The sequence below is a fragment of the Takifugu rubripes genome, chromosome 18 (assembly GCF_901000725.2).
Source record: "Takifugu rubripes chromosome 18, fTakRub1.2, whole genome shotgun sequence".
Classification (NCBI taxonomy): domain Eukaryota; kingdom Metazoa; phylum Chordata; class Actinopteri; order Tetraodontiformes; family Tetraodontidae; genus Takifugu; species Takifugu rubripes.
Genome location: NC_042302.1, coordinates 5915483 through 5939797, shown reverse-complemented (window position 1 = coordinate 5939797; position 24315 = coordinate 5915483). Strand labels below are relative to the sequence as shown.

General features: G+C 44.6%; 1 protein-coding gene and 1 long non-coding RNA gene across 5 annotated transcripts in view; one reads left to right on the top strand and one right to left on the bottom strand.

Moving 5' to 3' along the window:
• Nucleotides 1-1161: 1161 nt before the first annotated feature.
• nrf1 (nuclear respiratory factor 1) lies at nt 1162-10942 on the bottom strand. Of its 2 annotated transcripts, none has more exons than XM_011613390.2 (12): nt 10787-10942; nt 9200-9310; nt 8952-9096; nt 8517-8631; nt 8248-8374; nt 7954-8094; nt 6032-6190; nt 5737-5949; nt 5567-5665; nt 5313-5467; nt 4133-4254; nt 1162-2306 (listed from the first exon to the last, which is right to left on the bottom strand). In XM_011613390.2, exons 2-12 carry the CDS (start codon nt 9266-9268, stop codon nt 2146-2148), a joined length of 1506 nt encoding a protein of 501 aa, XP_011611692.1. In that variant the 5' UTR covers nt 9269-9310; nt 10787-10942; the 3' UTR covers nt 1162-2145. The 2 variants fall into 2 exon arrangements, with proteins under 2 accessions (XP_011611692.1, XP_011611693.1); XM_011613391.2 differs by having other exon boundaries at nt 2146-2306; nt 9221-9310.
• A 416-nt stretch (nt 10943-11358) lies between these two features.
• Nucleotides 11359-24315, top strand: part of LOC105417760 (uncharacterized) — a 54906-nt gene continuing 41949 nt past the window's right edge. For 2 of the 3 annotated variants that reach the window (XR_965279.2, XR_965278.2), the window contains exons 1-3: nt 11359-11585; nt 11817-11879; nt 12013-12070. This is a non-coding gene — a long non-coding RNA (uncharacterized lncRNA). The remainder of the gene's footprint in view (nt 11586-11816; nt 11880-12012; nt 12071-24315) is intronic. The other variant, XR_965277.2, reaches the window with a different exon arrangement.

Sequence of the window (24315 nt, the reverse complement as noted above, 5' to 3'; positions counted from 1 at the left end):
ATAAGGGGGGGGGGGGGGGGGGGAGTGCGCTGCAGTGTGCTGCATGATGATGTAACCAGGAACGGCCTCATGCAATGCAGCACAGGACCTTCGCTCCCAAATCCGAGGCCTCGTGTCACAGGAGAAGATTCTAAAAACAACGCACGAGACAATGCTGGCTTCATGGGGAGAAAGAACATTGATTAGTTTTCTGTTTGGGCTTGATTTCAGCTTTCTGTTGGGGTTTAGAGGTGATGTAGGGTCATATTAGAAGGCTGCAACATGTCATGATGGATTTAGTTTTCCTTTATAACAAAAAGCAAATCATAAAATGCAAAAGAAAAAGAAACGTTTAAAGGAAATTGTGAAACAACATCAATAAAATGTATTTTTTTTAAAAAGGAAATAGCAGCTAAGGTAGAGCTGTCAGCCTCATGTCTCCATCTGCTTCAGCTTTAGTGATGAAGCTGAAAGGTTTACGTGCACTTTAAGTTCAGTGTAGCTCGGTGGGTGGATGCGTAAACGCCTCGAAGGTCGCCTTTATTTCCTAACGCAACTCCCCAAACTCCAGATTGTTCTCATTTGGAACAGACGAGGAAAGAAGAGAACATACACGGAATGCTTTCCTCTCCGCGCTGGTAGCAGCTTTAATCTGGAGGAAGAGCGGGATGTCCACTGACGCCTGATAGATTAAAGCCTGAAAACGCTTCTCTCCGGGCTCGGCTCGGCAACAGAAGGGCCTGGCGAGCAAATCCCAGGCTTTAAAGCAGAGGCAGCTTATGATATAATCACGGTCCTGTCTGTCACGGCAGGGAAGGTGGGGGAACTGAGGAGGAGAGTGTGGCTGGCAGGGTTTGTGGCGCGTATCAATAATCCAGAGAAATGAGCCAACAGTTCCTCCATAATTGCAGCTGATTAATAATCACAAAGAACATGATGAGATCATTTTGAGTTTGCTGCACCGGTTTTAAAATAGCTGTTTTTTGCATTACACACAATTTTTATGGTATTCTTAATTTATAAATCTACTAAATCACCAATAAAGTTCAACTTTACCTAAGATTTTGGCTTGGTTTGTTAATATCCCCCCAAGAATGGACGACAGATGTTCCAAAATGAACAAAATAGGTGGTTGTGAGGTCTTCTCCCGACGCTTCAGATGGAAAGAAGGGAGACTGGATGAACGGTGAAAAGCAGCCATTTTATTCATATTTCTTTGAAAGAAACAGGAAGTCAAACGGTTACATGTGGTTAAATTGCGCTGAGTCTTGGCAAGCACAGTTTAAAGGTTCGGACATTTTACTGCAAGATTGAAAGAAATAGTCTTTTGACCTCTGCAACACCAACACAACAGCGGCTGCCTTTTCCTGCGTTTTTGTCTTTTTAAAAAATAGGAGGTGGGGGCGCTTTGATCCATGCAGCATAAATAAATAGATTTGGTAGACGAAACGTCTGCTTTGGGAGTTCATCTCAGCAGTCCAGCAGTGTAACACACCTCCACACCTGTAATCCTGAGTCTCCACATATGTGCGTGGACTACAACCAAACGGTGACGGGAAAAAAATCACACAGGATGGGATTTCAACGTCACATTCCCCCGGCAAACGCTCGGAATGTCTGGGAGTGTCTACAGCCAAACGCTGCCGTCCAGTAGCTGGTTTCGACGTTGAAAACAGTAAAATTCATTGGAGATTTTCATTCAAGAATAATGGAAAACTCAGGAGTGATTGATGACAATAGCAATGAATCAGATATATACGTATTTTTAAAAAAATCCCAAAAAACTAAAGCAAACTGGTCAACGTGACAATGAAATTCCAAAACAGTGATCATTACGTGCACTGGGCCGAGCGCTGGTGGCTTCCCTCCCAGGCTTTTTGGTTCTTTGTTTGAAGTAAAAGGTTAATTGAAATTGAAATAAATACAAAATACTCAACACCACGGGGCTAAAAAGGAAAAAAAAAAAAGACCACATGAAGCTAAATGAGAGAAAAATACACCAAAAGCAATAACTTTACACGGTAAACACAATGATAATCCATTTTACTGCCTCTGCAGGTGTACATTTAAAAATATTATTAACATCGTACACAGCATGATGTACTCTAAAACAAGATCTCCAGAGTGGCCATTCAGTGCATGCTGCTTCTCCCGGGCTCACAAATGTCACTGCTCCAGGGTCACAACCTCCACCGCTTGGCCGTCCAATGTAACGGTGCTGTCGATGCGTGTGGCGACGGGCGCCATGGCGACCTGGACGGGCCGGTTGCCCTGAGCCAGGCTGGTCACGACAGTTTGGTACATGCTGACTGGGATCTGGACCAAACCTGCGGAATGGTTTGACACATATTATGCATTTTAATTTCATTTATCCGACTTGTTTTTAACCTTGAAATGTGAAAAATGTGGAGACGATTGTCAGAGAACCAGCTCCGACAGATCCTTTAATGGTTATCTTTTTGCCGGGGTATCTTTTTCGCGTGGTACTGGCGGAGGCAGTCAGGTCTACGTAGTTGTCTGACAGGAGGTGGCCACGTTACAGAGAGGGCAGTTCTGAACAATGGTCCGATTGAAGGTTTCCCAGCTCGCCTCCCTTATGGCCCAGTCTGCGTCGCTGCCTGTGGGGATTACTGGCGTATGTCTCCGCCCCACCCTACAAGCTGTCAATGTCAAAAGATTCACGGCCGCAGACGTCCACGGTAAATTCGGCCCAACATTTATTCATCTTTTTGAGTCTTCGGAAATGGCCGGTCCTCCAACGTGGGCCCGCGCTAAGCCCACTCATGACTGATTTGTGACAGGGCTGAATTTTCCCCAATACACGTGATTGCGCTGCCAGTGATTAAAATGGGCGGCTTAAGGAAGCGAGCCACTGGCCTGGCACGCTGATGCGCGGCCAGGGTGCATTTTCCGAGTCAAGGGCCTCGTTCTGCCACTCGACGCTAGTTGTCGAGACGTTGAGGGTGAAGTCTGGTGTGTCCAGTCCTACGCTGAATTAGTCCGTGTCTGAATGCCAGTGTTATCAAAGGGGTTGCTACACGGGCCAATCAGCCGCGTCCGGGCTAATGCACTTCAAAGGGCACTCGGCCCTACCGTTGTAGCACTACAGTGATTAGCTAAGGTCAATAGGCAGGAGGAGGAGTGGATTTAGCGGATTCATTAGCCGTTTCATTCAGCTACTGCAGCCAAAACGGGTCCTCCCTTCTAATCTAAGATGATGTTGTAATAAATGGAAGTGAGATACCAGAAGAGATGAGCCCTTACATGAATATGAGTCCGTGTCGTCTGCAAGCGTGCACGCATGTGGTCAAACGCAGCAAACTGGGGCTGTGCGCTGACAGCTGGTGCAGCGATTAGATCATGGCCTGATAATGGAGTGGATCGGCTCCGTTAAGAAGGGTCCCCGAGGGACCTGCACATGCCCCTAAGAGATGACTATGGGTAAAGCTGACAATATGACAAGAGGTGTGTGTGACCGGACTTCTTACACACAGACGCAGATATGATATTAAGTATTTTCTTTGGACATGACGAATGATTTCAACATATTTACTATCCTGACATTTAACAGCTACATTTGTCAGGTTAGCATCCTGCCTATCCATATAAACCAGAGTGTATCGGACGACACCAGCTCAACGAGACTGAAATGAAAGTATGGATATCAAAACAAACTGCTCCGAGACCCCCCCACCCCCACACGAGCCCGTGCAGTACGCATGCAAGGATGCTGATGATAGGGTCAAGACGCTAACGTGTCCTTAAAAGAACATGGACTGCGCGATACTCCCTCACACACACACACACACACCATCTGTCACATCAGCACAGGGTAGATTAGAGTGTAGAAGCTCAGAGGTCTCACCGCAGCCCTGGAGGAGGCAAGCTTACACCTAGTAAGACTAATTAGAAATGCCACTGGCTGGGGAACAAGAACACACACACACGCAGACTTTCCACCTGTCTACAACTGGATTACCTTTACTGTCACTGCAATACCTCTTAGATCTATACAGAAGACATCAGGATGTGTCCTTATGCTCAAGTATGATTGGGCTGGAACCATAAAGGCTTTATTTTCTGTTTGGCATTTGTTTAGATTGACGTTATTGTACTTCTATGACTGAGTGCTCCTCATAGATAGATCATGTACCTGTGCCATCTTGAGCCCCAGCTAGTGCCCCTACAGCAGCTGCCGTCTCCGCCAGGAAGATTTGCCCCCCTCCTTGAAGAGTGGCCTCCGCCAATGTGGCCACGGCGTGTGCCGCTGCCTCGCTGCAACACAAAGTGGATAATGTGTTTAAAAAAAGTAGTAACACACATGTGCACGTCTGTAAGGATTCTTAACTATATACAACTTAACGTGGACTGTAACACACATGCGCAGCTCGTTCACAAAGACAAGAGTTGGGTGGGTTGAAGTGGTAGGAGTGTTTGAGCTCTAAGAGGCTTTTCTAGTCTGGACTTACAGAGAATCTGTCACAACTCCTTACAGGCCAGGTGCTGTGGGTCTAGCAAAGCAGTTTTATTAACCAGATCTGTCCAGGGGAATTACCAGGAGCCTATTACCACACTGGCTTCAATAGAAACTAATGGAACTGCTCACATCTTCATCATTAATTACATCTGAGATTGAATTACAGAGAGACGAGGAGGAGCTGCATTCAATCCCATTTCTGCACGAATGCTACCAAAGAGCGTTTGGGTCCCTTTTGTTGAAAAACGACGACATGGAGGAGAAATGAGGAGAAGGAGCTTTTATTCTCCCTCTGGAGCTGGAAAGGGAAGACAAAATGTTCCAGAGGATGTGGAGCGCCGAGCCCAGTGTAGATTAGCGCTGGTAAACAGAGACCTGATGCCAGGAGGGGGAGGAGAGGGGAAGGCTCAGGTGTGGCACAGGTAACAAGCCCCAGTGGGACATACCCATAGACATCCGAAATCATTGCCTTGACACTCCAGCGGTGACAAAAACACAGCTAACGTGGCATCCATTTGGTAGGTCTGAGACCCTTTAGATCAGGGGTGTCCAGACCCAGTCCTTGAAGACGGCAATGGAGGTTGGTCTTCTGTCCTACCAGGTAGACAATTGTCCACCTGGGATCCCACTTTCCTTAGTGAAAGTAGGATCCGCCTGGTATGAGATAAAACCCGGCTGGTTTGTGGCCCAAGAGGACTGGGTCTCGACTCCCCCCTGCTTTATATAATGAGTTAAAGCTCAGGCAGAGGTACGGATGTGCAGCTGAAGCTCCACCACGTGCACAACGTCACACCTGTGTTGAAATCAGATCTTATGGACAGTTTCGAAATCATTGACTAGGTATTGCGCAACCCACCTGTTCAGAGCCATCGTGACTGTGGCTCCAGGCTGAATCTCCTGGCTCGCCGCGACGGCAGCCTCGGCCAGGGAGGCCACAGCCTGCGTGGCCTCTGAGGCCTGAGTGGTTTGGATTGTCATCTCGCCGCCTTGGAGAGCCCAACTCTGCTCCACCTACACAGCCACAGCGCATTAAACAAACATCAGGCGTCGATTCACCAAGTCTTTTATACTTTGCAGGTCGATCAAAACAACGTGCACGTGCGCCGTTACCTCTCCGTCAGTCACAGTGGAGTAATTGACCTGCGCCACCGTCACACCGGGCAGCTCTGACGCGTCTGCCAGTTTGGCGACCGTGTGTCCCGTGCCAACCTGGACAAAAAGTTGCCACCGTCAAACCGTCGCGTTGGAGCTAAATCCGCTGAAGTGCAACTAAAACTTACCTGGATAAGCGAGACCGTTCCGTCGGGGTTGTTGATGGTCTGTACCACGGTCTGCGAGGGCACGAGGTGAGCGATACTTTGGGCGGCGGTCAGGTGGTGCTGGGTGGTGGTGGTGGTGGTTACCTGATCTTCGAAAGCGTACAGGAGGTCCTCGCGACCGTGCTGCTTGTAGCAGTTTTTGACAATGGTGCGGAGCGCCTGCGTCCAGGACACCTTTAGATACATTAAGACCAGTTAATGCTGGGAACGATCCTCCACAATGAGGTGCAGAAATTCCTCCGGCCACCTCTCTCACCCTCTGTTTCTGCTCCTCTGTGCGGACGTCACTCCGGACGTTGGCCCAAGGGATGTCCTCGGGCCACCACAGGGGCTTGCAGCTCTCCTTGCCCCAGCCAGGCTTTCCTCGGCCCGTTGAGTACTTCAGCATCTCTGGGATGAACGCTCGCAGCTGGGCCTGAACACATACGGACACGAGCGTCACGCAGAGGCAGTGTGCCTCTCATCCAGAAAGCAAAGGCGCCCTTGAGCGCGCGGGGGGGGGTTGTATTGATCAGACACCTGTGGCTGGGCAGTGAGGTGCCTGGAAATAGAAACGCTTTTTCTAAATAGAGCAATGTGACCATGTCTATAAACAGGCCAATCTATGGTTGCGGCTCCAGACTGATGGGAGGGACGGGGGGCAGGAGTCCGGCACACAATCTTTAACCTAAGACAGCCTCGTGTCACTCCTGACGTCCACCATACATACAACATACATACATTATGTGCAGCATGTCCGTTCACCAGCATGCACAAAGTCACCACTGACCGGCTGGGTGGGGGTTAGTACCCATGTCCTCGGTGTCCTGGTAATATGCAAGCATCACTGAGGGATTATATTGCACAATGAGGCACTGCAGCGTCTGCCTGCCTTGGCATCAAGGGCTAAATTTGGTTCTGAGCGAAATAAATCCCGCCCCCCCCCCCCCCAGATTTCCTCTAACTCCCAAGCACCAACCACCTTGAAGCAACACAAGGTGTGACAATAAAGCCCTGAAAAATATGGGAAATTTGACATGCTGTCATTGGAAAGGAGCTTCACTCGCACAGTAACAGCACACTCCTGATTAGCTACAAGCAAGAACTCGGTATCAGAAAAAATGCTTTTATTTGCACCTGCGGGTGCTCCATGGGTGAATATATGTGCACGTGTGTGCGCGCCAGACCAGATGGCCTAATTACAGTGGCTAGTGAGTTAAGTGGCAGGTTGTCCTTACTCCCACCACCCCAACTCCCAATCCTAATCCTCCAAACAATCAGCCAATCAGCGGTAAGACAGGCAGCCATGTTGCTGGGTCCCTGGCCCTAACACCACTGAGGGTGGGGGGATGGGGGGGGGGTAATTAAGGGCTCAGGCTAGACCCGAGATCACCTGCTGCAGATGCTCTATAAATTGGACTGGCTGGTGCCGAAGTGTGCGTCACTAAATCTCATTTGGGAATGCTTCAGCTGTGCAAATCTGAATGCAGATGTCCACAGAGAGGACGACAAACCCACCTTGACGCAGGTCAGGGGTCTAGTTGGTATTTAACCGGACGCCTCCTAACTTTTCCCCCACTCTCCTCTCAAAGGCATTTCACCTCTGCTGTTGCAACTCGACAACATCCAACCCTTGGCACGCGCCTCGGCCTTTCCACCTGGTCCGGCAGAGTTCAGTGAGGCAACAGGTTACTCCTGATAATCTCATCCCACAACCTTCAGAAAAACAAGCCCCAACTAACACCGGCCCCCCGGAGGACATTTCTGGCCCTGCCATTGGCTGGAGCGGTCCCAGGGTTGAAGGACGTCTCTGAGGGCCGCTGCCATGCTGGCTGCTTTGATGATGATCCAGAGGATGCGTCAGCAGCACTAGGAAGGCAGGGTAAACAAGCTGGGTTCCCTCGGGGGGGGGGGGGAGCAGAGGGCTGAGATTGCCAATGCTGTTAATGTTGCAGTAAAACGACATAACAGGGCAAGTTGCACTAGGAGACTTTGTTCGTCTTTAGACGCAGATGCTACTTGGAGACCACTGGAAATATGAAGGCCTGATATTTGGAGGGCTAAATTTAATGAATACACAGGCAAAACCTCTACGAATGACATCATCAGATGTGTGATAAAACTGACAATCTCTGCTGGAGATTGTGTGTAATGACTCCTTATTGTTCCTTTACTCGTGTGCGTTACACTGGATCTGACCTGGGTCATCTTGTCGACAGAAACTGGGATGCCGTCGATGGTGAGAGGGGGCAGCTCTGAGGCCAGCTCGCCGCCAGGGGGGGCGTGTTCGGCGAGAGCGTTCTCCAGATCCTCTAACATCATGCCTTTGTACTTCCTCACCTGCAGGGCAGACATTAAAACCGTTTTCTAGTTTTTTCTTCTCATATTGTAAAAGAAAATTCATGTTCAACTTGCTGATGGAATGAAAATAAGAGCCGATCATTAGGCCTGTTTTCACCCTGCAGATTAAACCTGTTGTAAACTAACGCGTACCACGTTCTCCAGAGGAGCAGCACCAAACACCTTAAACACAGGGTTGGGTTTGGAGGGAGAGATGCACAGCACGATGGCTTGCTGGCCCACTCTGGTGGTGTATTCGTCCAGGGTGGCTCGTAGTTTCCTGTAAGCACATCATTCATTAACCCTGCTTAGAATGAAAGCCTAGATGCGCAACATTAGCTCTGACAGCAAGTGGTGAACTCGGATACCGAAAGCGACAGTTATGTTTCTGTAAGCGTCGAAAGGAAAATAATGGCGCTGACCTGAGGAGACGGGTCTGCTGCCTTTTGCGGATGGAGGGGTTGGATTCAAAGATGTGAGGCCTCTTTCTTTTCTTACCAGTTGCCACGGCAGCAGCTGCTGCCATACCGACTGGTCCTGACACAGAGAGAATAATTCTTACGGTTAGAAAAAAAAAAGAAGATAAAATCGATTTTTCCTCTTCTTTTTTCTTCAGTATTGTGAATTATGTTTGATTCTGAAAAGACTTTTTGAACAACAGAAACCGTGCGCGCAGTCCGTTGGCGCCACCTACTGTTTACGCAGCGATATTACATGGAGGTAAAATAATGTAACATTGTGAAGTAAAATCGATGATTAGAAGAAAAATCCACCTGTTTGGATAATCTTAGGCTACGCTAATGCAGTTGATGACATTGATGTGATTGCAGTTGAAATAATCAAGCAGTCAAGTATACCCGCAGCAGCCAAATGAGCAGTGACCTCATCGGTGCCAGCTGAATTGAGAATATCCGTGTCATCATAAGGGTCGTCGTCAGGGGAGGACGTCGAATCTTCCTCGGCGCTCATCATAGACGCGTCAGTGAAGGTCGCCACGTGGACCTGTGAGGGGCAAGAACTTCTAAATATCATAGCTGACAGAGATGGGACTGTGTCATTGATGGCATTCCCCGGTTTATTATATTTATTAGTGCCTCTGCTGGACCTGCTGGCTGACGGCACTGGCCTCAATTGTGGTCATGCTCTCCGTCTGATGAACAACGTGTTCGTCCATGTCCAGTCACCTGGTCTACCCGGCAGATCTGTAGTATGATCACTAAAAAGAAAAACAAAGGATGAATTGTGGGCAAGATCGTTACTATTTTATAGACAAAAACTATCTGTGAAAAAAGCCCAACAGCACCTCCTACTGGTGCAAAGAGTGCAGCTGAAAACACTCCGTGATTAAAAAGGATCTTAGAGATGTTGACCCTTGACCTTTAGAGGATCTCAAACCAAGGGGCTAATAAAGGGGTGGCCCTTCATTAAGGGAAGACAACTTATATCTTTCTCCAAGTGTCTTGACTTTCTACCAGGGGGGCCCAAATCGACTCGAGAGCCGCAGATGAGCTGGACCTTCTGTCCTACCAGGTAGGCATTGCTTTCACCCGGGAACCCACATTTTGTGTGATGACGGCATCACTGTAAATAATGTACATTAAATTAGATCCAGAAGTGATGTGTATTTTGTGTATGTTCATGCATGCTTGTGTGCACAGCTCAACACAGCATTTGTTTCATCCAGCATTGAGAATTATGCATTTCTTCCAAAGAGTAACACAAACATACCCAGTTTTAATGAACTTACCACCCCATAGTTTGCTAACAGTTTAAAGATCTTGACTTTTTGCCTAATCTTTGAGCTACTTTCTAGTTCATATCCTTACATAATTGTTGGGAATTGCAGCACAAAGCAAGAATCACTAATTCTTTAAAATTGTATTTTGGTAGAAATTGAGGGAGGGGGGGTACTCATGTATTACTAAAACAGTAATTATAGTGTTGGGAAGGGAACCTGGGGAAATGACGTAAACCTCTAATGTATTTTTATTAAATGGTTTGTAAATAAAACAAATATAAACACGAAATGATCCCATTCATTATATACACACATGCACTTGACTGCCTCAGACTGCAATTTGATGGGTTCCATGGGATAATGCACAATTCAATTATTCTATATGCAGATTTTAAATACCCAGGACAACATTTATTTAACGTTAATCTTTGAGACAAATGCATAGAAGCGATGTAACGTTAATAGACACGCCGGGTCGATTGATAACGACTGCCAAAATAGAGTTAAGCTAGCAATACCATAGGTTTGGCTAATAAGCTAGCTAGCCATCCGTTTAGCCGTTTAGCTTTGGCTCTCTGAATGAACATTAGTTACGAGAGAGAACGGCTGTGGTTTTGATTATGTTGGGACAATAAATTCGCCTCCATTCTCTATTTAATTTGAGATAACCTTTGTAGGTTGCGGCGGCTAGCACGCAAGGCGCGCAATACGAAACAAAACAAGATCGTTGCAACAGGCCCGGTGGCCCGCGTCTCATTCAATGCTATTCTACTGTCTACGAGCTCTTCGATGCACGACTACTGCACGATTCCTCCGAAAAATCCACCAATGCGCCCCAGAAACGCTCCAGTCGACATCTAAACACGCTGCATCTTTCACCCCGACGCTGCCGGGTTCGATGATGCGGCTGCGCCAGGGCTGAAATAAATGGAGATTGCGCGGTAGGGCACTAACCTCAGAGCGGCTGCGCTACTTCGGGCCTGCGCCGTAGTGTGGGGATGGATCCGAGCTCTAATGGAGGACAGAGCAGCGACACAGCCGATACAACGAGCGCAGCGCACACAACAGCGCTCTGCACTAGTGCTGCGTTCAGGGACAGCCTATGCGCGCTCTTCTAAAAGTCGCAATTCTTACTAGTACGGGCAGAAATTAAGAGGAAACAGGGGTTTACAAAATTGTCTGTTGTGCACATAAATACATGGTCAAGTCATGGCGAATTCTGGATCTTGAGATGCATTTGAACTAGGAATTAAGTAACAAAATTGATGGGATATTCATCATGACTGCACTTTATAATAACGAATGCACTTAAAATTTTGCGATGACACCAATCTGACTCCCATATTTTATTTAGTTGTTTTAAATTTTCAGCCCGTTTCCAAGCGGTAGTCTTAATCCATAAGGAAAATGGAAATATCCGATAAACGTGAATGCCACATTAGATCTAGACTAACCACGCCCCTTTCATGGACCAAACTTTCACTTTACCGGAACTTCTGTTTAACTTGTTGCTTATTTTTGGTTTTCAATATTATATAATCTAAACATTGTTTTCAAATAATTTGTGGTTGCACTGATGTTTTTAATTGATTTTGAATTTTATTCTTTTCTTCTTCTTTTGGTCTGATTCATGTGCTGTGTTCACGAGGCCATTGTCAATAAAGTTAATAGGTTTCAATTAGCAGCACCTGGTTTACCCAGACAGGCTCGATGGAGGCGCTGCGTCAGGTTTGGTCGAATATTTATACTTTTGGTAAGTGTGATTTATATTTCACTACCAAAAAATATCTATCAGAGTAAATATCTATCACACACACACGCGCACACACACACACACACACACACACACACACACACACACACGAAAAAAGGTGTTGTCTTTTTTGGGGGAAAGGGTTAATTGAGGAACAACCAGTAGTACTAGTTGTCTCTTTAATATAAATGAGAAAAACATTAATTTTAACGCTCTCTGTGTCTTTTCCAGTTACCGATAAACGTGTTTGAACTCTAAAGACCTCTTCACTTGACGCTAAATACACCTGGGGAGGTAAATGCCAGCGGCCGCGTCAGTTAATTACAAGTGACAATTAATTAAAAATGTAATGCCCATGTTTGAGGATTATAAAAATCCTCTCCAGGGCTTTTCTGACATCATAAAATTGATATTACATCTTCAACAGGTTCGGTGGCCTGAAGTGACGCTGATGCTGCAGGGTGTCCATGGAAATTGTGCAGAAGGTAAGACTTGAGGGACCTTTTTGCGCTGCTTTTTTTAACTTCGACGCTGTCGTCTCTGTCTGAACACATGCCACCACAAGGGGGCAGTATTGTACAGCACATCGGTGTCGGGGAGGCGTCACTGCGGCCCTCGCCTCCACCCAAGAGGATGGATGTTTCCACTGGCTGTACATCTGGTGACAGCTGCTTGAGTTTGTGTGTTCCTAAATGTCAGCAAGGATTATATTCAAAAATCTAGCAGGACTCCTTCTCCTCCTGTCTCTTTCATACAGGTTTCCCTGCAATGCACCCTGCTTTTGCATGAATAAATCAGAACTGGAGCCATTTGTTTGGTTCCCTTTTTTGATTTTGATATTTTTTAAATTAATTTTGCATCTTGGTGACTGTTTAGGGTTTGAATATTGTGACACCTGTCTGTATTCTAACCAATTAGGAAACTTCAACAGTTTATTTATTTATTTTAACTTTTATTTGTTTCTCAAGGGAACTGTAATAGAAAAGCATTTCTGTTAGCTAAGCACCAGTGTGACGTAGACAGTGAAAAGAAGGCGAGCTTTAAGGAGCCAAGGTCCTATTATTTGGTTCTATTCTGCTTGTTCGGCCATGGGCTGTGGTTCCGTATAGATAAGGATTACAGCCTGGGGGTCTGGAATCAATATGGGCAGTAATTGGTGAGCTGGAAGTGAGGATAATTGAAGGTAATTGTGTGGACCGTCACAAGGATCGGTGAGAGGTTCAAACCATGAAGAAGTTGAAGATTGTGGTGTAGAAATATCGTTTCTAGTCTACCTTTGCAGTGTTTCATCATTTCAGTTACAAAATGTTTTATCTTTGCAGTATTTGAGTTCACACTGTAGTTGAAAGATTTGTTAAATTTAATATTTACTGATGAAGATGAGTAGTCGGTCCATTTTCTGAGTAAATTTGGTTGTGCGCTCAGATTTAGGTTATCGCTGTTGGTGTGATTCATATGAAACGACACGTGTCCACAGAACTGTCAACATTGGCAAACCTTCCTTTTAAAGTTATTCCATTTAAGAATTGTAGATCCGCATTGAGGTAACGTTCACAGTGGCCAGTAGGGGGCACTGTAGTACCATAAATCAGACGAAAACAAAATTATGGAAAGGCTGCTTCTCTGCAGAGTCATGCTACGGAATACAAGCATGTGACAAATGAATTCATATTTAACTCAGAACAGGCACCGATGACCTCTGTTGACTTAGCCTGCGGTGAAGTTTTCCCTGCTCTGTGCTGTGTGTCATGATTTTCGTCGATAATGTCAAATTAAGATGCAGTTTATTGTGCCTATTTTACATGTATAAAATAAGTTTGTCTTCCCATTGAATAATTGGCACCTCTACAGGTATTAACCTTGAAAGAGGACATGGTAGCATTGTTGTATTTGTCTTATACTTAGTATGGCCTTGGAGATGTAGAGCATTTTAATGTTTTCAACTATGGACTTACATGAATATCAGTGCTTTTAGTTGGAAAGTTGGAAAATTTTGCACAATGTCAAAACAAGACAATCAAGAATAAGTTCAATCTGAGTTTTGATTTATCTACAACTTGTGGACATGTCAAGAGTGGGATTTAGTTTTATTTTTAACTTTAAATTCTGACTATGTTTATCTGCAAGTAGGTCTGCCTGTTAGTCTGCAGTCTTTATGGATGTATTTGTAGATGCAACAACAGGAAGTTATGTTTCAGAAAATGGATTTCTGAAGTGTTTCTGAGTACACGAAGCAATCATTCATGGAACTGTGTTGAGATTTCATGGGGTTCTCTCTGAAAGCTTGAAAGTCACCAGATGTTTTGTTCTAGGGGCTCGTACGTTGAGAGTTCTCCAGATTTCAATGATTTTGCCGACCGTTTGTGCATTAGATTATTCTGGGAGGTGAAGTTGACGACATATGACTGTTGAATGTGCAGATTGAACTTAATTTGTCCTGATTATATAACACTGATGGAATTCTGTGACCACACATCTTGGATTGGAGGGAAAAGGATGTTGCAAGGACTGATATTCACATTGTAAAGGTTTCCTCTCTACTCCAGCAGAGGGGAGATGAACCACCTGGTGGTGGGTCAGCAGTGGCAGCGCGGTCTGCCTGATACCACCTCCCTCCTGTGAGCTGCTTCCCTTGGTCAGTTTCCTGTTCCTGATCATCATAGGTTTTTTTGCCTTAAACTTCATTCATGTGGCCCAGAACAGTTGGCTCACACCTCGCCTTCATATGACTTGTAGTTGTCACAGGAAGACTTTTCCATGGACCCTCTTATTTGGGGGCTGTTGGAAGAGTGTGGGGGAGATTGTGCAGCCAGTTGCGATACACTTTTTTTAGACCTCCTCACTTGAAGAGTTGTAAAAAGAGCGGTCTTGTAACGTGGATTCCACCAAAGTAGCTGATGCTGATTCTCTTGATGTGCTGAAGGATCTGGTAGTGTTCTAAATCTGAATGGGTGAGGGATTAATCCATAGACATTGGCCAAATCCAGTCGTACAACAGTTGGGTTCCCTTTGCTGGCTTGAGCCTCAAAGATCATCTAACCGAGAGTGCTGCTATGTTCTGGGCATCCGCAGAAACCTGCATTTCTAACTTTCTGTGGATGCAGCGTTCTGTCATGTAGGAGGCCATCCCCATGGCCAGCACAGAAAAGATTTTACCTTCTACATTTAGCAGTGAGATTGTTCTGCATTGGTCAGCAATTGAGGTCTCCTCCTTTGGCAAAAAACAGCCCTCTGCCTTCTTCCTCTGGCTTTCTGCTCTTCAGAGTCTGCAGAGACTTTCCTGAAGTTCACTCCTCAGGTCCCTAATGCCTTCCCTTCATCAGCCCGGGCTCATGCTTAGCGTGATATGTGTCTGAATTTCTCCCCTCAAACTTTAACTTTGTTCTCAAGTCCAAAATGCTCGTTTGCCAGGTTGTAGGGTAGAGTGGTGAGAGTATTGACTTTCGTCCCCGCCGCTGTCCCCGCCGCTGTCCCCGCCGCTGTCCCCGCCGCTGTGGCTTCTAGCATTTCATTGAGATCTCAGTCTAGTTGGTATTATTCTGTGTCGTTGTTCTTGGGCCAGTTGATTTGTTCCTTCTCAGAGTGGCGTTTGCTCTCTGGGGTGGCATCAGGTGGGTCCCTCCTGAGGTGTTGAGGTGACGCAGGTGCTGATAGATCTCCAGTGCTGTGGGGTTCCTTCTGCTTGGAGTTCTCCTGCATCTCACCAGGTGCTACTGCTGTGCACATCTGGGATCCCTCTTTTCCACCATTGGTCCTTCTTTGGTATATCTTAAGCCCTCTTTTGTCCTTTTAGGTGTTTCCACAATGCCACTTTATTTCTGATGCCTCCCCAGTTAGTGTTGTTTGGATGAGCTGTCTGTTCGTAATTCATTCCTCTCTGTGTTACTGCCTGAAATCTGTATAATGAACCCGGTATTGATTCATATTTCTGTTCATTTTGCTCTGTGACCTACACATTCACATCTTTTCATTACGACTGTGTCGCCTCTCACTTCCCTCTATCCGTCTTGTTTTATTTTTATTCATGGTATCTCAGTCAATGCAGGTTTAATTAAATGGTTCAGAACATTGTGAAGTTGTTTTGTGGTTGGGAGCAACGAGGGGAATTTCATGTTTTCAAAATAGATAATCACGTCAAGGCTCTGCCTTTATTCTCTGAGAATAGTGTGTTCTCAGACAAAATGCTGATAATAAAGAAGAAAAACGGGATTAAAGGAAAACAAGATCTTTCAAGGAAAGACAATGAAGCAGTGTACGGCGTTGTCTTTGTCAAGTGTTTGTCTCTGCAACCTGAGGAACACATCAAAACAAGCAAAGTGTGGTGGTTTAAAAGCTCATTACTTCCATATTGTGGATTTCTGGGTCATTGAAGGAGAAATGAGTCTGAATATAAAAACTGTCACAGGTGTATCTCCACGTCTCCTTATACATGTTGATTGTTGACCAAGAAAATTAGGTTTTTGTGCGTCGGTTTTACCTCCTCTTCGTCTAATGGCCAAAGAAAGTACAATAATCAGGGTTGCTCGGCAAAAGTTTGGCAACCTTGTAAAAGCCTCTTAGTTCAAAGAGAGGTGACCTTTTTCAGGAAAAGATGGAAACCCAGAGACAGAACTCAGTCCTTGGGTCACTGTCCAAACCTGTAGAGAGCTCAGTCTCGGTAGGAAGGGAGCACATGGTCACATGACCACAGTAACGTCTTTACAATACTATTATTCATGCACGGGTGCTTGTTGAACCCTGAATGTGGTTAACAAGGGGGAAGGGGAGCAGAAACAATCTCCTTTATTGCATTATGTCTTGCTGTTTCTGACCTAATGTGCAGCATCACATCTGCATAATCACAAGATCTTAAGCTCCAGCAGCATGCTTCCAAACCAGCCGCGTAGAATTCTTATTTGCTGCAGCCTAGTAAGCCTCATCGAAATTCTTTTTTATGCGATGAATGCTCAACATGAAATTCTATTAGTCACAAACTGTGCACAAATACCACAACCTTCATTCCCGTCAATCTGTAATACGAAACGGGGATTTTGCTCAAAATAAATGCTTCAGTGCGAGTTAGATGCTGTTGAGTCACTTTGGTTTCACATATTTTCTGTTTGACGTCATGTTGATGCTCTACGCTTATCTGATCCCAGTTATTGGGGGTTTGTGGTCACATAAATGAACCCAGTGACACAGTAAAGATCAATGCTGCATATCTTTAATAGTCTGTTCTAAGACTGAGCTGAAGACGTTTGATGAGAACCAGGTTCCTCAGCGGAAAAAAGCTTCCGCAGGAATTAAAAAAAAAAAACAACCTAAAAAACAAGAACACAAGGAGAGAATGAGAAGGAACAAAGAACAATCTAAGGTTTCCCAGCTGTAGGTCTTTGTTCCGCAGGAGGAACAGCTGAAGCTGACTGGCTTCAGGTCCATTTTAAGCTGAAGAGAACCATCTTTGGAGGAATATCAATTTGTCCATAAAAGTCTGATTTTATGCCACAGACACATCACAAGTCCCTAATAGTGATCAATGTAGAGCACAAGAAAAAGAGCTGAGTGGTGAAAAGTAGCTCTGTTTTTAAAGGCCAGCCGCTTTCACGGTTACGTGTGTGTGCTTGATGTCCTCTCTATAATTGACCAGCTGCAGTTCCGTGCTCTGCCTTCTTATAACCCCCATTGATTCCATGGCCATTTCACAACAGGCCTCATTGTTTTGCTTGTACTCTGTGTTCCAGCCGACCGTTACACCTCTCTAGAGGAGAGAAGAAAACAGGGCTGTGACTGCAGAATTATAAAGCAAGACCAGTGGAGAAGAGGAGAGCTTGAAGGCCGTATAGGTTTCAGGCACTCGTACCGAAGTCGGTGTGATGATTGGATATCCTTCTACATAACGCAGAATTTGAAACATTTACGCTGGCATAACTAATTTCCTAAGGAATTTTAGTAATAAATATACCAAGCAGCTTCTATGGATATTTTTACACTCTTAATATATTTGCAAAGACTGAAATATTTCAAGAGATTCATCACAACTGCTAGTGAAAAATAGCTTTTATTTTTTCTAAAAATGCATACAGACCGATATGAAACCCTGAAAGCATCCTCACATGTGAGTTTTTCGGCCTTGTTAATATTGCGTGAACTTTGACCTTTCAGCCTCCAGCAGCGCTCTTCATAGTCATGGGCCAGGGTGAAGGCCATTAAACCTGGCGTAATGAGCTGCTGAGTCCTCGTCTGCGGACTGCCTCCTGTCCTGCGGAGGTCTGAAGGTTCACACTCAGCAGAGGCGGTCTGGTCCTGTCAGCAAAAATCAGACGATCTGAACATTGTGCAATCTTGAGCAGCTTTATCTTTATTACCGTACTAAACATGCAGATTCGTGATGCCTTTTAAGATACTGCAGAGGGCTGTATCCTGCTGTCTTTGTTTAGCGCACATGCTAGTTAAGCATGTAATACAAATTCAGATTTGGTTTTGATGGTTCTGTGTCATTATTGAAACTCCCTTTTTATGTGTTGTAGGCTTGTAGACTGCAATTGAATGCTTCTCTTCATTAGCGTATGATCTTGTATAAATTTAAGAATTCTACTTTGAGAGTCAACTTTCAGTTGTGACTGGTTGGTTCCTCAACCTTGTTTTTATATTTTCCCCTGTATGTTGGGGAAATGTGTTTTTAGACACACTCCAAAGAGTTATTGTTCAAAAGCATGTCATCAAGAGTCCCACATGATCTTGATAATAGCTTTGGTGCACTGACCTCCATCCATGTGTTTAGCTGTAGACTTTATGCTTGTGTCTTACTCTCACAAGTCCAATGCATTTTTAATGCGGACTTATTTTCGAGTGAATAATTTAGCGAATGGTCAGCTGCAGGGTGATCCAGAATCTGATAGGTAGAAAGAGCTTGGGGGGTATGCATAACTAACCAACTTTGACCAGGCCAAAAATTTTGGACTAACTGTAGGTTAGGGTGTTGTAATTATTGCAGGATTGAGCCTAAACGATGAGTTTCGTTGCCATGTAACTGTTATTCTAATTCATCTATACATAACTGTTGCCTAAATTGCATCTTAATGGCAAGCTCTGAATAGGCAGCTGCTGTGTAGAAATGGCGTGGGCAGGTTCATTGTGTGCCACAGCGCCTCTCCAAGCACACTGAAAGGACTGTATTCATTTGTTTTATTGCATTAGAGCATTATGTAAATATGTACATTGCCGATCGCTGAGGGAGTGTGCGCCATCGGGGCTGGACAGTGCATTCAGAGAGGGCAATTTACGAGCCAGCAATGAATGCCCACTAACATATGTCAGTTTGACACACAGACGCACACACACGCGTGGACATCAACATCATCATGCAAGATGAGGGAGCAGGCCCATCTGCGCCAGGGGGACACCCGGGCATCCGACTCTTTCATCCATCACGGCTGGGTGCTCAGTTTCAACGCAAGGTTGTGTGAATAGCTTGTTAATAATGAGGCCTCATTCGGCGCAAGCACACATCCAGGGCTGCTGCTTAGTGGCGTGCCCTCAGCCAGTGAGAATAACAAAAGGCAGAGTGGGATCATTAGGCCTCCGGACGCCTGAAGGCTCTGCGTCTTTAATCACGCAGCTGCTGTGAATCACTGCTTATTCATAATGTCTCCAAAATGCAGTTGTAATGTATTATTGTTGCTCCTGGGCTGCCAGAGGTGTGTGTGCGTGCGTGCGTGTGTGTGTGTGTGTGTGTGTGTGTGTAACTAATTGAAGAAATTGAGATGGTTGTAGGTTCTATTACTCCCAGACAATAGTGATTGTGCTTGTTGGATTGTGTGACAATGTTATGACAAGGCCTAAGGTCATTTCAGATTGATTATCATCTTGGGATTTCCACATTCTACCCTCATGAAATGGAAGATTTGCTCTTGAGCATCTGTGATTTTGATTTTGAAAGAGGCTGTGGTGTGCTAGCATAGAAATGGAATTTAAGATTCCTTCTTATGGGATTAAATTGCCTAAAACTGCACAGTATTATTTCTATTTCGATTGTAGCTCCCAAAAACCTAAAATGTTGAGCCAAATAATATGAATTTATCTCTGGTTTTGCCTCCGGACCGACCTCCAGTGGCTGTTTATCTGCTCCCACTGCAGCTCAGGCCAGATGAATGTTGTGTTTGATTACAGTGTTTGTCTTCATGTCTTAATATATATGATCAGAAGCCAGTCGAGTCCTTTTCCTGTTTATTTATCACCGCTGTGCCATCTTCAAGCTTTCCCCACAGCTGTTGGCTTCCCATGAAGCACCACTGGGAACCAGCATGTGTACCTCTCTTGTTTTGATGCTCCCAGTATGCCTCTGTAGTATCCGGAGTGACAGCGGGTCCCGCTACATGCCAACAAGTCTCAAGTAATCAAAATTAAAAGGACTTATCTTGTGATTAGGCCAGCTCTTCTGGGCCATGTGCACTTTTAAACATCTGTGTCTCAGTTTCTTTGCTAATGGGTTTAAAGGGACTTGTGGCAGTTGGGTCCTGTCCTTGATTTACTGTCTATTTTTTTCTGCATTGGTGTTGATCACTGTCATCTTTCAGACCATTGTAAATTTGCTGTCTGTGTCAAGACGTTAGTCTTTTCACTATTAAAAGTTAAATTTAGTGCTTTGAGGCTCTTCAATCAAATTTCAGTTTAGCTCAAGTCCCAGTCCCATTTGAGCCGCCAAAAAAAAAAAAAAAGTCTGGAGCCCCATTTGAGATGTTTTGGTCTGAGGAAATCTGCATGTGCCAACTGCCACACTTTAATTGAGATTTTGGTAGATTTGCATCTGCATAGGATAAATCGTCATTTTAATGATTGGAGGAAATTCTCACACATACCGTGTTTTATAGCAGACGTGCCTTCATGATCAGCTTTAATCATCTGTTTTACTGCACTGAGGCTGAACACATTAAGAGAGAAAGCCACATTAAAGTGGCTCATTCTTCATAGTATTTGCACTTCCCTTTTCTTCCGTCTGCTCTGCTAAATTGTAGGCAGCCAGATGTGACAATCAGTGTAATGTTTCTCAGTCTTGGGAAACCAGTTTGCACTGTCAGGTTAGTGGATCTTGATAAGATTCTGAGACTGTTGGAACATTTTTAAAAAAAAAATCCTGGCTATTGATGGAAAAAGTCCTAAAAATTGGTCTGTTACATTCTATAGATACTGTATGTTTTGGCTGGCATCTCACTTTAGGGGACCAACGGCTCCATGCATTGGTATGTACTGTTTCTTGTTCACTTTATGGAGGAAATGTGCACATTATGGTAGCATTTCCAACATTTGCCAAAACAAGAGTCTACAGAAGTACAGAAAAGTGAAACATTTGAAAGCCTTGCTATTTGCGAGGTCAGAGGTGAGAATTACACCTGCTTGGCTGCACCGAGATTTAATTTTAAGGCCTGTTGGGCACCAAGCCCATGGTCAGCTGTGTGAACTCTTGAGCGTTAATGGTCCAAGGTGTGGATGGGTGTTCTGTTGCAACGCACCTTTCCAAAACCGATGAGTAATGATTTAACATGCCAGATCAGCAACAGCAATGGAAGGATGTTAGCGTATAAGCAGTTAAGACAAATAAGAGACTAAATCGAGAGGGCCATGATTCAGAGATGTGAGCAGTCGTCACATCTTAAATGTTTATTGTACCCACCCATTTGTAAATAATGTAATCGGTGCCTGAAGCATTAATTCTATTTTCTATTTAGGTTAGTGTCATAGTGGGAGAGGAAAGAAGGGAATAGAATGTTGGAAAACAAATGGTACAATGTATGGAAGAATACTCAAATGAGGACAAATTGAAGGAGAGAGCCACTTTTCTCTTGGCCCCCATCCAGCTGGCGTATCAGCCATGTGTTGACTTTTTTTTCAAAGGCAATTTATTTTTAGATATTTCAAAAACTCATTTGAAAGCGATTTTCAAACTGCGGCTGCAGCCCTTGCTCCCTCTGTGGCAGCCTTCCCCTCCATCCCTGTGTTACCCGCCGTGATGCAGAGCCCATTCCTTGGCAGTCAGCACAGTTTTGATTTAATTCTGAACGCCATCTGTAATCCCCTGCAGGACACAGAGGCCTGCAGCCCCACATGCTGTACTTTTTCCTATCGCATTCTCTATCTTTTTCCTCTGCTCTCTCTGGGCTCAACCTTTTCTTTCTTATTCACTATCAGCAGCCCTTCTGAACTATCTCGTTGCCCCCCCCCCCCACACCTCAGTCAGGCCGATCATGCCGTCATCATATCATCTTAGATGCAGTGATATCTTTATTGCAGCCGCTGTGCCACTACTGCTGGGGTTCATGGAAGAACACATAATGACAGGTGCACAGTTATTGAACAGCAAATGAGACCGTTCTCCAACGCAGATGTTCTCCCACCGTTTCATCACTGAGAAGGTTTGGGAAGAGGTGTTTTTATTTTTTTGTTTTTTTTAACAATTCATCTTCAACAAGTTGCAGTTGCATTTAGAAATAATGGTCAATCAACAGTCACTTAATAAATCAACAAATGGTCAATGCGCTCTTTTTTTGTATCTTAAAAGCATCTTAAAGTGTAATTGCTGGGTAATTATTACACTTTATTCATGTTAAATGAGTGAGCCATCTCTTCTAATGCAAATTTTGGAAATGAAAACTCTTTGGCTCTACTCAGCAGAAGACTTTACACAATGAGGATTTTTGGGGCTGATTACCAATTAGTGACCAAGTGACTGACTAAACTGATAAATGATCACCTGATATGTCTACTTGTGATACGTCTACTTAAATGACTTAACTCCATACACTTGGACTTTCTAAAAGTACTCTTATGCTTCTTTTTTTTGCCAATGTTTGACAATTTTGGTGCTAACTGATGAAAAGGTGAAACATCAATGACCTCTAGAGGGCATTCAAGACTGGACAGATAAGTGTGAAGGTCAATCAGGTCATACCAAAATAATTTAGACAGAACTAATGGACACAACTAAACTACAATCTATGAAACGGGAGCATCTGGAAAACTTCTCAAAACGACAATGGCTTCAATGATCGCATTAGTGAATGAGGACATCACGGCTGATCGTTGCAATCGAGGAAAATGTGAAATATCCGCGGGTCCCATGTCACCGATCAGCCTGGTGGAAAGCCTCGTCAACAAGAGCGACTCTGGTAGAGTTTGGCTCTCGGTGACCCTAATTAGGAATAGTTGTGTTTAACCTTTACACTTTCCTTCCTCGCCTATTAATTTGCTTTAGCTTTAATTTGCTACGTTTGGTAAATATTGAAATTAGAGGCAGTGGTCATTTAAACATATGTATGGTCAAGTCTTAAAAGGCAATATCTTTTTAGGAAAAGTTTCACTAACTTGGTAGAAATATCTTTCCCGGACATTGCTCCTCACAGGCTGATTGGAACTTAGCCTGTAAGTGTCTGGCTGTCAGGGTAAAGCAGTTTGGCGGTCGGTTGACTCTGTAAGCCCTGGTCTGAGATAAGCACCTGGCAGGAGAGCTTTTCCATTCCCCCCAAAGCACCCAATCAAGTAGGGGCTGCAATTCGGCACTAAAGAGACCTAAATACTCCTCAGTCTTCCTGTATCTGTCCTCCCTGTGGAAGTTTTCAGGCTTGTGGATTCTTTCCTGTTCTTTCAGTCTCTACTAAACTCGCAGGGCTCCACAGGTGACCTGCTGTACTTGGATTTCTGTTTGAACCCATGGAGCACTGTTTTTGTATCTGATTTCCTGTCTTGCGTTCGTCTTTCTTGTGACCTTCACCGCTGACAAAGCATTTGGCAGAACAATAAGTTGTGTCTAGTTGAGGGTGTGTTTATGGGATGTTCCAGAAAATCAGCACGGTTCTGCATGTTTCCTGTCACTTTATTCTAACTATTGTCTGTCATCACATATTTCCCCTCCTGTATTTTCTCCTTTCTTCCACCACGACTGTCATTAAAGCGTTAAATATGTCCTTTACCTTGTGAATGCCTTGCTGGTCCAGTGTCTCTCATGGACAGATGCTTGAGGGGTTTGTTTGTTGTTCCAGTTTAACACAAGCTCGAAACCTGTTCCTGAACATTCTGGATTCTTTCTGCACAACTGGCTTTATGATTTTGCAGATAATTACAACATTTGTTCATTTAAAAGTGATTTAACTTTCAATCATAAGAACTAGACTCTTTGTGTTAATGGCATACTATCCTAAACTGAACTGCAGTGATTAGAAAAGCAGCTTTATTGGTGAGTCAGGCTAGATTGAAACATTTTTTTCCAACGCAGCTGGAAAAACCAGTTGCAAATACACTACATTGTTGTCAGTGTGGCAGTGGAGCAGTGGTCCCAGGGCTTTGATTCAGCTCTGCTTCATTATTATGCGTCAGAAATAATTTTCTACTTTGTTAAAGCAGGTCTTTCTTCCCTGAAGTTTTGGCCCAGTGGGGTGTGTGTGTGTGTTAGTGTGAGCCGCTCCGAATGCAGTATTTGTCATAAGGACATTACCATGGGGGTTCAACTCTCACTCGGCCCAAAGAAAACTGAATTATGCTTCTTTCTGCTCTCTTTGTGGTGTTCAGAGTGAAAGCAAGGGAACAGAAAAACTTGGATCACTCCCAGAAATGTGCTCTAAACTGTGATATTGAATTTTATATTACGCTGTACTGCCGTTCGGGGATATCCTGTCAGATCATATTTTTGCTCTGCGGTGTTACAACTGTGTATGACTCGAGGGAGGCAACATAAATGATCCCAACATTTATGATTCACAAA